Genomic DNA, 13,419 nt, shown 5'->3' with positions numbered 1-13,419 from the left:
ATTTTTTCTCTGACTCGCCGATCGCACAGGCGGCATTCAGATATCACCACTGAAAGTCATATGACGTCCTTGGGGTAGAAGTGGTTAAAGTGGATGCAAACCTGATTCATGAAATTTGAGCTGGGCAAATATATCTGAAGTGTTTTCTCTCTTTAAAACAGTAACTCCCATAGCTGTCTCCTGCTCTGTTTTTCTGTTATCGGCCTGATAACTCCTGACAAGTTCCCCATCACATATATGATAAAAGCAGCCAGAGTTTTGTATTGGGGAGAATGCTATAAATAGATTAGCAGAGCCCTGAACTATTCAAGGGACAGAGCTGAAAGTCTCTACCTATGGAGAGAGGGTATGCGTCTTTCCTCCAATCAGCTGTCTTGGCTGTATGCCCAGACTTCACTGCAGTGTTTACCAGGAAGAGAAAATCTGCTAACACAATGTGTACTTTCTAAAGGCTATATACAGATAAAGATAGCAGATATAGATGTAAAACTTATGTAGGAAGTTTTGTTTCATCTCTGTGTATCATCTGAGGCTATTCACTTCACTGGGTATATGTGAGGGTTTACATCCACTTTAAAGTGTATGTTAGCTCTAACAACACAGTTTTCTTGTTTGTTCTCTTTAGTTCTGCTATAATAAAATGCTGTTAATTGTATATTTATCTGTTCAACCTACAGTTCATCTAGTCAGAAATCTTGTGAGCTGACTTTGCTGTAATTTCTGCCTCTGGACTGTTGTAAGTTAGTATTGTTCCCTGCTATTGCCATGGTCTACAAAATACCTCCCCCTGCTGTAAAGAAGAGAGGAAGGCGTTCTAGTCCTTACATAGCGTTATGTTAAAGTCAGGTTTCTAGGGGGGCTGTCGTAACATTTTGGTTTGCAAGTGTCCAAACCTCCTGTAGATGGCAACCTAGCCTGCCGGTTTAGGAATTCGTACGTTCTCATCTCTCTCAATGGACTTCAAGAAAAAAAAATGTAAGTCCAAAAAATTATTTTCCTAGGCAGTGACACTTTTCATGTCAGCTCAGCTTTTATGTTGGCTTGCTTTTGGGGTCTTTGTTAAATGTGTCCTTTTTGTTTTATCTGGCAGGAGACCCATCGCTCATACAAGCAGAAGTTGGAGGAATTAACCAAGCTGCAGACACTGTGTTCCAGTTCTATTACACGTCAGAAGAAGAAGCTAAAAGACTTATCGCTAGAATTAAAGAAGTATGTGCTGCCTTTGTCTAATGGGAATTAAATGGCAGAAGCAATTGTTGTTCATTTTAGACAATGACGTTATAATTACTAAGCTAATCTTGCATATATCCCCTCAGATTATACGGTGATATTCAAAGTTCTGCCTGCACCAGATGTTGGGATCAGTAACATTGCTTTAAATATATTTACATATCAATTTAGGCTTTGACGATCTAAAATGCTATGAAAAACAGGAATGATTAAAAATCGTAGGAAGCTGGTCACAAGCTGGGATGAATTAAATTGAAAAAATGCTTTGTTAAAACCACATGACAAAATCAGCAGTAGGTCTACAGTTACAGTATAGGAGACTTAAAGCATATCTTCATGAACATAGTTTTCCTCCCACGGAGTGGCGCTGTGCCCGTACTGCACGCGTTGTCATTCAAACTGCTTGTTTTGTCTAGGGGGGAAAGGCAATACTTATACCGCATACCGCGTACGCACGACTGGACTTTTCGACAGACTAGGTCCGACTGTCTTCCCGACTGACTTTCGGCGGAGTTCCAACGGACTTTACGAATGAACGGACTTGGCCATACACAATCACACCAAAGCCCAATGGATTCGAACGTGATGATGTACGACCGGACTAGAATAAATAAGTTCATAGCCAGTAGCCATTAGCTGCCCTAGCGTCGGTTTTTGTCTGTCGGATTAGCATATGCGGATTTCTTGATAGGAGCTGGTTCCGGTGGAAAAATTTGAAACGTTCTATTTATAAAGTCTGTCAGATTTTTAGACAGCAAAGGTCTGACGAAGCCCACACACGATCAAATTGTCCGGCGGATTCGTTCCGTCGGACCTTTGCTATCAAATCCAGTCGTATGTATGCTGCATTATCTGATCCTTCGATTCCCCAGACAATTGCACACCCCTACATCCAGCGGTGGACTGTTCCTGCTGTCCTCACATCCAGAGCTGGACTATTGGTCTGATGACATCAAGAACAGTCCATTCACAAGACCACTAGTGTGCTGGGGGGTCCCAGAACCTGGGCGGATCGGTCTTGTTCTCGGAGGATCTGTGGATTAGAGTATATCTCCACTGTGAAATCCCCTAGATAAAAACGAGCAGTTAACCCATGTAATGCAGAGACAGCCCCACTGCATGGGAGAAAAAAGTTTTGCCCTGAGTTCTTCTTTAAGCTGTATGAAGATTTCAACTTTTTGCATAGAGGTTAAAGAATGAATGCACATTCAGGCAAAGTGCATGTGTTCTTTTTGCCCCTTTGCCCTAAACCAGGGGTGCCCAGCCTTTTGAAGAGGGAGGGCCACCTAAATGACTTGGTAATCGGCCGCGGGCCGCAATGAGTGGATCGGGTACATGCCAGCCCACTCTACTTCCCTTCTTTTTTTTTTTTTTGAAGATCAGATTGGAGGTAAGCGTTTGTAAATGGACACAAGTCCATTTACATCTGCTACTCTTTAGAGGTGAATGGAGGGTCCAATTGGGTAGGACTGACCGAGTGAAAAGGGCCTATGGATCAGCTCAGGTAACCCTCAGGTGCACTGCTCTGTGGATCAGTTTGAAAGCAGACCGTTAACCACTGCAGAACATATATATGCCCATGTATACACTGTGATTTTAGTAATAAACGTACTATTATTAACAGTATTCTATTCTATTCCATCACAGAGCAGGAGGTCGCGGGCCACATCAGAGGGCTCAGCGGGCGGCTTGTTGGGCACCCCTGCCCTAAACTAATCTAACTAAGTGTCCACCTCCATAGATGATTACTTACCAAGATCTGATGCCTGCTGCCTCAGTTGTTCACATCTAGTGGCTTCTTCTCCTGGCTGTGCCTGCACAGTACAGCCCTATAGACTTCTATGGGGCTTGCTTGTCTACCTCCATCTCTTAGCCGGGAGGTGGCCCCACAGAAGTCTAGCAGAACTTAACGCTAATGCACAGCTTTTCAACAAGTAATTGTGCTCCCTCTTGTAATACCGAGGATGAGCACCGAATATCTGGCATGCACAGAAAACTAGTCAAGAACATGGAATCTAAACTGAATAGGAGTATTTTGGCTAGTCTTTAGGGGGACCAAAACAGTCCTACAGGTATGACAATTACAATAGATAATAATTTGAATAATGGCACACTGCATTTTCCCTTTCTGGAGCTCCTTTGTCAGTATAGGCCATGTAATGCAAAAGGTGAACTTTTCCTTTAGGCAAATAGTGTTTTGTAAATCTGTTGGGAAGGATTCTTATCTGGGGATTCTGCCAATAAAAGTACTTCCTGTTGAAGGCTGCAAAACACTAAGCCGCTGCCTCTTTCAATTAAGTGTTTTCAGCCTACTTTCAAAGCTTTTTCAGGTGGCCATTGGACTGCCAATCTGATGGACCTGATGGGCAGCCCAAGGCCGACTAAGGGTCCTTTCACACGGGGCGGATCAGTGCTGATCCACCCCGTGGATATCCGCTTGCTCAGCGGGGATCGCTGGAGCGATCTCCGCTGAGCAGGAAGATGACAGGTCAGTCTCTGCACACTGCACAGGGACGGACCTGTCACAGCGCCGCTCTCCCCTATGGGAGATTGGGTGACGATGGACCGCAGTGTCCGTCGTCACCCGACCCGATCTGATGACGGATGGAAAAATAGCTTTTTCCTCCGTCTCACTTTTGCGGATCGGAGCGGGTCGGATGTCAGCAGACATGTCACTGCTGACGTCTGACGCTCCATAGACCTCTATGGAGCATCCGTTCAGGTCCGCCTGAAAAACTGACAGGCGGACCTGAATGAATTGTCCGTGTGAAGGGGGCCTAAGAGTACGCACAGGCTGACATCTCTTCTGTTAATTGCAAGGCAGTGGCTTACCTGAAATGGGAAGAGTTTTATTACTGGCAAGGTCTCCACAGAAGAAACTTTACAACAGAATCAATTAAACAATTCCATTTAAAACTGTTAACAGTGTGCCGGTGTTCTGCCTAATACAGTCCGCCCATCAAATGCTGTCCGCTCCGTACTGCGCATGCGCAGTACGGAGCAGACGAAGCTTCGGAAAAACTCCGAAGTTGAACGGCGCCTGCGCCGTGAGTGGAGCTGGTAGCCCCACCATCCAAGCGGACATAGGGTAGTGAATTTTAGAGGGCCCCTCGCGGGCGACCTTCGCTCGCCACGCTTCGGGCTCGGCCTCGCTCCGCTCGGCTCTTTTTTATTCTAACTCTATGTCCACTTGGATAGTGGGGATAGAACCTGGACTCACGGCGCAGGCGCCGTTCGTCCTCGGCAATTTTCGGAATCTGTGTACTGCGCATGCGCAGTACACAGGGGACAGCATCTGATGGAGGACACTATTTTACAAGACACCGGGCTGCCAAACATACTGACAATTTCATTTTGGAGTTTTTATACTATTCTATACTGTTTCAGTTCAATAAAAAATCTTGCAAAGGTAGCCAAATTTCTTGTAGTAACTTAATAAATGAGTTGCCCTAATGCCAGAGCCAGGGAACAATTCCAGGCCCAAGAAGTAATTTACCTGAATGACTGACAGTCCATTGTTGTAGGCTTAACCTCACATGCACAGGGCTTTAACTTTTTTTAGTCAATAGCTTTTCTAGCCCTTACCTCTTGCAGTGCTGAATCATTGCTGCCCTTATTGAAGTGATTGTAAACCCTCACCTTGTAAAAAAAAAAACCATTCAGTTTTAAAATAGAAATGAAAGGTAAAACATTTGTGTATAGATATAAAAAAAAAAAAAAAAAGATAAATTTTTTTTTTTCCTTTTTTTATAAGTGATCATATAATCTCTGTTCTCAGCTGCATACGAGCTGGGAGAGGAGAAGCAGCAGCACACTGATCTTCCCAGTGAAAGGGGTGAGCGTGTCAGGACAGGTCTGATCATTAGAGGAGAGCAGGCTGAGTTTTCAGAATAGCAGAGGGGCTGGCAGGATAACCAGGGATTTCATACAAAGGAAGCAATACAAAGCTAATGGGGTGCTTTTTAATACAAGTACATGGTACAGCAGGCACGTATCAGGAGTTTAAAATGTTAGGTTTACATATTCTTTACCAGCTTTACAAGGTAGATGACATAACTACTGCATAGAGCCTCTAAGATGACCCATTCCAGTAGGTACAAGATGGCTTGCTTCTGATTTTATCTCTCTGCCTTTCTGAGTACCATCTTTTAAGCCTGGTCAAGTTGAGGATGTGAGTATGTTAAGATTAAGAGTACTGCGTACCTACTGGAGTGGGTCATGTTGGAAGGACTGACCTGTGCCCACCCTGCCTGCACTATTCCCAGGGCATACCCTAAGTAGCTACAACAATCTGTAGTGCACAACTGAGGCTTTGTATGGTCTTTTCTCTTTATAGTAGAAAGCTTTCAAAGCTTTAAAGATCATTTCTCTGACAATAATCCATCCAACCTGTGCTGTTTTCTGTGTCTCAGTATGTGTATGAGGAACACTTTTTTTATTTTTTTATATCGAAGTAATATGCTAGGGATTGGATCCTGACATTTTTCCATGTATGCAGGGTTAAAGGCAGCCAAGAAAATGAGGACTCCCAAATTAAAGACATACAAGAAAACATTAAGTTACGGGAGAGAACATTCTCTGAGATGGAATCCTTTCTACCCAAGAAAAACGGGTAAGGGATATGTTCCAGGAGACATTATTATTCCAGTGAAAAAAAATATTGATAATATGTCTGTAAAAATCAATATACATATTCAACAACCATAAAGTTGTCTCTAGGTACTAAGGTAGTTGCTGACAATTAAAAAATTTACAATTGTTTATAAAAAAATATATTCTAGACAAAGGTACAGATGCACATATAGGTGGGTTTTTAATGAAAAAATTCCTAAAGTCCTAAAGGCTGGAGCTAAAAAACCTTTAGTATGCAGCTCCCCCCACAGCCCCCACAATACTTATGGGTCCGATCGTGATGCAGCAATGTGCTTCTTTGGCTGTACTTCTCCTGTGGATCACAGGAGGGCAGTTTGTTCTGCACTCCTGTGTCCCATTTTCAGCAGACAGCGGGCGGAAGTCCGAGCCAGTCCAGGCTCGGGGAATATTGCAACCATATGGCTGAGATCCACCAACATGCCTGAGCCAACACCACTGAGCAAGCCGCCGATAGCCTGAGCTGGCCAACCTGGCCCCCTCCACAGCCATGCACTACAGTGAGTGGGGGGGGGGGTTGACTTAGTCACCAGCTCTCTGCTCGGGGAGCTCTGAGAACTGAGTGATCAGTGGTGTTCGATCACTCAGTTCCCAGTCTTAGAGCTGGCGGGGGACTGATGCAGCCTTCACCTAGGAAAGTATGATTAAAAAAACAAAACAAAAACAAATACATTCCCATACTTCTCTTTTTAACCATCTTCTGTTCTCTAATAATTTTATAGAATGTTACGGGCCTGTTCACACTGCTGCGGTGTGTTAAGGCAACCTAATCATTCCTTGCATGTTCATCAGAGCTTAGTACATTACAGAGTGATTCATAGCATGCATGGTATATTAACAGGTGTTACCATAAATGCACTGCATTGCAAAAGTGTGTATTGGCCTTGAAAACAAAAGTTTTCCTCCAAATGCTACAGTTCTTGGAGAAGTTTTTCAATTGATTGATATAACGTTTCTTTCTATGACTGACCATGTTTTTAATGCTGAGATGAGGCCCCCCCCAGTTCAAGCTTGAAGGACAGTAGAAGTTTGGAAGTTTGATGTGAGGATTTGAACTGTGATCTCATTATGTTGTAGTAGATGCCAGACACACATGGGATAATACCTATAAATGTGTTCCATATGGAGGCCATAGCAACCAGTCACAATCTATTATGCATTGGTCTGACTGTAGTAAGATAAATGCTTATTGGTTGTTCTAACTTGTTGCTCTTTGTACTTGGTGGTTCCGCTGTTTTCCTTGTACCCTGAATAAAGCTTTAATAAGCGAGTGAAAGAGGTTGAAAACTGGAAGTGCTTCTCAAACAGCAAATGTATCCTAACTAATTGGTTCTTTTTTTCAGATTGTACCTGAGTCTGGTATTGGGGAATGTGAATGTCACTCTTTTAAGCAAGCAGGCTAAGTAAGTATAAGGCACTTTAGTGGACCTTTTTCAGTATCTTTAAAACTCTGCTTTATTAAATTCCTGCTATGTCGCAATGTATGACAACAGTATAATTTTTCAGAAAATGTGTTTTTAATTATTTTTAATAATTCAAAAACAGTACCTTTTGTCTGTTGCTGGGACAAGGAAGCATTTCTCCCAGCAATTCAACTTTGCATAAAAATTTGTAGAAATCATGGGTGTGCCAGGTGTGCTTAGGCACACCCTAATCACTACGTGCAAGGCTTCACCTGTGTTGGCCCTGCTGTGCTGCTGGCTTCCCTCCTCTCCCCCCAGCTGCTGCGGGGGATGTTTCAGGATGGGGAATTTTACCAGTGCGTTCCTTTTCTAAATGAAAACTCACTCACTGTGCCCATTCATAACTAAAGCGTAGTAAACTGTGTTTATTATGCTTCAATTTGTGAATGAACGGGAAGCTGCTCAGCACAGAGCACGTCTCGTTAATTCACTGCCCCGTACAGCTGAGGCTGCATTGAAAGGCATGTGTGTTTGAGCTTTGGGGTGCACAACTTAATGCATTAGTTTGCACACACCTATGGTAGCAATTTAAGGACTGAGAGGCTGTAGTGGGGACTGATCTGTGCCAGACATTTGTGAACACAGCCAAGAACTGCACAGGTGCCAGAGTTTCATAATTGCGTCATCTCTGAGCCAGCATTTTTTAATCTAGGAAGCAGTTGATAAAGCTGAATGACTAACAGCTAAAGCTGGATGAACAAAGAGGGTTCCTTTTGGAGAAAAAGGCAGGAAAGTAAGGTCAAAGTACTCTGAGATGTAGTAAATGCAAGTGTTGCACTTACACATTGTTTAGTATACATGTACACAACATAAATATATATCTGATGCCTTGTTAATTTTAAGGCAGAAGCTTAGGTATGGTTATTTTTGCATAGTTCCCTTGATCCAGCTTGGACCAATGTAATTATGTATGTCATACCTGTGGGATCCAAGCCAGACCAATGCAACTATGAAAAAAGTTGCCATACCTAAACTTCAGCTTTAAGCTTTATGCTTTTTGTCCATGGTCATATTTGCATTAAATGTCTTTATTTTATCAGGTTTGCTTACAAAGATGAGTATGAAAAATTCAAACTATACCTAACCATGATCCTTCTGGTCTTGTCTTTTCTATGTCGCTTTATGCTGAATTCCAGGTGAGCTTAATATCTTGTAATGTCAAAGTAACTAGTACGAGTGAGGATATTATTACCTGTAAATTGATCCTAATCAATTACTTGTATTGCTAGTTCTTTTGCTTGATGTGTCACACATGCTAAAAGTTACGGTTCATTTGGGTCAGCTTGCCCAAAATATTTCAATAAATGGTTGTTTCTGGTAGGCTGAGCCAAATACCACCATCTCCTTATTGATATCTCCACATTTGTTCTTGCATATGCCCTCATCCTGCTATCATAATGGATGTCATTTTCTTGTTTCCTATTTTTAATGCACACAACTAAAATTTCAGGTAAGGGAGGGATATAAGAAGACCGAGACTGTAAGCTTGTTTAGGTCCACTTGTGACTAAAATGCAGTTCCAATGGACTAATCCTTGAAGAATAACTACACTTTTGAGAAAAAAAACATTCCCCTCTGGGTGATCTATGTACATTACATGGATTTTACCAATCTTTGTTGCAGATTCCTTCCTTTTTTTTTGTTATTCTGAAAAAAAACCTGTGTGTTTGGTTGTGTCCGTATGGACAATTAATCCAATGGGAGTGGTTTTATAATTATCAATCAGCTGCTGCGCCTGCAGGGCTCTAATGAGGAAAATGGCAGGGTCTGGATCCCTTTTAGACGTGATTTCCTATTGGGATTATCTCATAAAAAATTACATTTTTGTTGCAGGGGATGCCAAAGATCTGATATGTATCTTAGTGCAGATTTCTGGGAAAATAAGTGAGCCAATCACTGGGAATTGTTTCTGGGGGAAATTCTGTAAATCCCTCCAGGTATCCATGTTGCATTGCATTTTACAGAAAATTACAGAGCTGCAGATTGAAAAGGAAAGGTCATTTTTAATAATAAATTACAGTATGACTTGTATTACATTTGTATATGCTATACTATTTTTTATTTACTATTTTCTTTCCCCATGAAAGTGGTTACAATTTCTTAGCCGATTATTTATAAAAAAAAAAAATCGGATACTACTGTCAATCTTTATCAAATGCCACTGAATTCTCAGTGGGAATTGTTTTGGAGGCATGTTTTTTATTATTTATTACTAGGGGTGCAACGGATCATAACCGATCTGTGATCCGAACGGGTCACCCCATTCGGGTCGGCACACGCTGCGATCCGCAGAGCTCTCCGCAGTCTCAGCCTTAGGAAAGGCTGCGGCTTCGGCCTAGTTCCGAAGCTGCGGCCATCTTGGTGCACCCGACGGCATTTACATTGTGATCGCTCCGTCAAATGACAGAGCGATCACTTGTAAACAAACCAGCATCATGCTGTGGGCTGCATCTGTAGTGACCACAGTGCTGCTCTGTGACAAGTGCAGTCACAGCCATACCCTGCCAATACTCTGCCATACCCTGCCAATACTCTGCAATACCCTGCCAATACTCTGCATTACGCAGTACTCTGCCATACCCTGCCAATACTCTGGCCATACCCAGCCATACCCTGCAATACTCGGCGATACCCAGCCATGCTTAGCCAATATTACAGTGGGGGAGATTGTGGATATTACAGTGGGGACTATATGGTGGTGGAATTTTCACAGGTTTTTGCAAATTCAATTATTATTTGCTGTTCCGAAAAATTATCCGATCCGTGACTCTGATCCGAGGAACGATCCGATCCGTGAGTTTTTTTTGATCCGTTGCACCCCTATTTATTACTATCAATGGTTGTCTCTGATCACCAGAATCGGTAAAGTTTGAATTGAGGTCTGAGGATTCCAAGTTTATCACAGAGAATTGGGAGGAGCAGGTTGGAATAACATCATCATAGACGCCATCAAGATCTGTTTAAAAGGGGGGTGGCTGTGTGTGTGTGTGTGTGTTTGTGTTTTTTTTTTTTTTTTTTATTATAGATTTTTTTTTTTCTTAATCAAAAATGGCTAGTTATTTAACAAATATGTCAGTCTTATTCTGATAGATACTGTACAAGCAATGTAGTGTGATGGTCGTAAACAATGACCCCTTGCTGCAATATGCATGTATTTGTTTTGTCTTTCAGGGTGGGTGATGCTGTATTTAACTTTTTATTGGTTTGGTATTACTGCACACTTACAATCCGTGAAAGCATTTTAATCAATAATGGTTCCAGGTTAGTGAAAATGGTCATTGTTTTCTTATATATGTGTTTTTTTTTTTTTTTTTTTTTACCTGGATGTAATGCAGCAGTCATACCACTTATTTTTAAAAAGCCCTCTGAGGCTGGATTCACACCTATGCAGTTTTAGTGCCTTTTGCATTTTGCAGATTTGCTCTACAGAACGTGTTCCATAGGAAACCATGGTAAATGGACTGTAGCGCAAATCTGCAAAAAGCACTAAAACTGCGTAGGTGTGAATCCAGCCTAATCTAGAACTATTCCTGTAAATCATCCAACCATTACAACTGATATTAGGTGATGGCTCACGAGTACCCTGATACCTGTAGTTTTGGCAATTGTAATGGGGGTATTGTGCAAGTTCGCTTTTTGCTGACAGCATAGTTATCCTCAAGTGTCTGCCTTTTGGGGCAAAAGAGGACATTTTCTAATTTAACTTTTGTCAGCAGGTTAACCTCTGGCCAGCTGCGTAACGCATATATGCGATGGCAAGAAGGATGGGCCTTAATGCACAGCCACTGCACATATGCAGCAAGAGGGCTTTGTTGTAAGATGCCTGATGAAGGGGTCCTGTGTGGCTCCGAAATGTTGCACTGGTCTGTTTTGAGATCATGCAATAAAATTTGTTTGGACGCTACCTTGTAGCATGGTGTGCTGGCAAATATCTACTTTGTGGTAAGAGGACGCTCAATGCATGCCCTCAGTACATTGCCCGAACTGTCACCGGCAGTGCTCGGTCAGGGCTTCTGCTAGGAAACCAATAGGATAGGCTCCTAATCATGTGACAGCTGTAAGAACCATTCACAGCACCCACATGATACAGAAGCTGCTCCACCTCCCAGGCGCTCTTTAAGTGGGCTTTAATGCCTGGCAGGTTTACATTTTAGGACCTGACGATGATTGTACATTTTATTATAGTCGGTTGCTGACAGACTGGCTTTTGGTTTCTCTTGGATACTACAGTAAATGCAGCCTTATAGTGCACTTGACATATGTCAAAATTGCATTATAAAAAAAAAAAAAAAAAAAAAAAAAGGGGGAAAAAAAAGAAAAACCTCTGGTCATGAAAAGATACGTCATAGGGTCTGCATGTTAGAAGTCAAGTTTATACATGATGGACCTATGCCATCCTGCTGAGTGAAGGGTAGCAGAGTTTTGTGCTTCATGAGATATGTGAAAGCTTTATGTAAATTAACGTTACTATGTTTGTTTCTACAGAATTAAAGGCTGGTGGGTCCTAAACCATTATATATCCACATTCCTCTCGGGTGTCATGTTAACCTGGTAAGTTCACATATCGCAGCCCTCTGGTAAACTGGATTTTACCTTTTACACTTCAGAGTAAAAAGTCAACCACTAGTATGTGCTTTAGGGATCATGCCTCAATATTTGAGTACATAGAGTGATAATTTACTGTAGGCTATGAGATTGATTTATTAAGGGCAAATATGCGGTGTACTGCAAGTGCAGTTGCTTTAGGTCTAAGGGGAAGGCTCTGAAATGAGGGAAAGCTCTGCTGATTCCTATCATTCAATCATGTACAAACAAAAATGCTGTTTTTATTGTTTTGTTTTTTTCCCTTCAGGTGATTAAAGTGGTTGTAAACCCTTACAAACCACTTTGACCTACAGGTAAGCCTAGATTAAGGCTTACCTGTAGGTCCAAGAAATATCTCCTAAACCTATACGGTTTAGGAGATATTTGCCCAAAGACAGGCACCGCTGTCTACGGCGCATGCATTTCCAACAACGGAGCTGCCGCGCGTGTCGGCTCCCGTGCGCATGCGCGGGAGTGACGTCATCGCGGCTCCGCCGAATGACAGCGGCGGAGCTGCAAGACACCACCGAAAAGATGGATGCGCCGGACTATAGGGGATAGCGGTGACATCGCTGGCTCCTGTGTCAGGTAAGTGACACATAATGGGCTACTATGCGATGCATAGTAGTCCATTATGCTTTGCCTTTGCAGGGAATGAAAGAGGAAGTAAACCCATCAGGGTTTACTTCCTCTTTAAGTATTCTTTGCAAAGTGAAGCTTCACCTCATTTACTAAACTCTAGAGCAACTGCGCTTGCTGTGCCCTGTACATTTGCCTTTAGTAAATCAACCCCTATGCCTACTTCGTAGGCTGGTAGTCGGGATAGTTGTTCTGCCTTAGCAGACTTCCTCCAATGCCTGTTCTAACAGCTACATAGCTCATAAAAGTGTGGATGCTTAAGCTGCCATTTCTTACCTTTTCTAGAAATTGTTAGGTCTCTGTCCGCCTTATTTTTTGGCTTCACTAGTTAGCAAGGTTTTCACCCAGAAAAGTGTGCAGGTTGAATATTGCAACAGTGGTTGCATACTTGCCGGCCTAAGATTTTCTCAAATACTATTTGCCATTTACTGCGAAATATAAGCCAGTTTATATTTTGGCATGGTGTTTTCAGGATTGTCAAAAATGAAATGGCTCTGGAATATTAGTAGTAGCACTTTTTTACCAGTGCAAAAAAAAAAAAAAAGTTTTATAAGTAGATGTGCTGAATTAATAGCTCCAGTGTTGTTGGGTGAAGTGTTCTTGTATACAAGTGCCACTGCACTTCAAGAAAATGTTCTACTTTGCTTTCCAAATTCTTAGACTTTAGGGTCCTGGGGCATTTGAGGTAACATTGAAAGTTGTCTGCATTTTATTAATGGTACATTTTTGGCCAAAAGCCCTGCCTGCTAGGCGTTTTTGGCTTCCTGACTTAAGTTCTGCTATAAGGCAAGGTTCACATCAATGCAGGTCGTGGTTGATGCATTTTTCCAGCATATTTTTCATTTTTTACACG

At 42.2% G+C, this 13,419-nt stretch overlaps 1 protein-coding gene across 3 annotated transcripts in view; it reads left to right on the top strand.

The window, feature by feature from the left end:
- TMEM120A (transmembrane protein 120A) overlaps nt 1-13,419 on the top strand; it is a 48,671-nt gene that overhangs the window by 21,001 nt on the left and 14,251 nt on the right. For all 3 annotated transcript variants that reach the window (XM_077482188.1, XM_077482186.1, XM_077482185.1), the window contains exons 2-7: nt 1,091-1,209; nt 5,729-5,842; nt 7,224-7,283; nt 8,384-8,479; nt 10,515-10,604; nt 11,829-11,894. In XM_077482188.1, coding sequence (XP_077338314.1) covers nt 1,091-1,209; nt 5,729-5,842; nt 7,224-7,283; nt 8,384-8,479; nt 10,515-10,604; nt 11,829-11,894 — 545 coding nt within the window. The remainder of the gene's footprint in view (nt 1-1,090; nt 1,210-5,728; nt 5,843-7,223; nt 7,284-8,383; nt 8,480-10,514; nt 10,605-11,828; nt 11,895-13,419) is intronic.

Source organism: Lithobates pipiens, unplaced genomic scaffold (assembly GCF_037356315.1).
Source record: "Lithobates pipiens isolate NorthernLeopardFrog02 unplaced genomic scaffold, aLitPip1_a1.2 Scaffold_16, whole genome shotgun sequence".
In the NCBI taxonomy this organism is placed as follows: Eukaryota; Metazoa; Chordata; class Amphibia; order Anura; family Ranidae; genus Lithobates; species Lithobates pipiens.
This window is presented reverse-complemented; position numbering and strand designations above follow the sequence as displayed.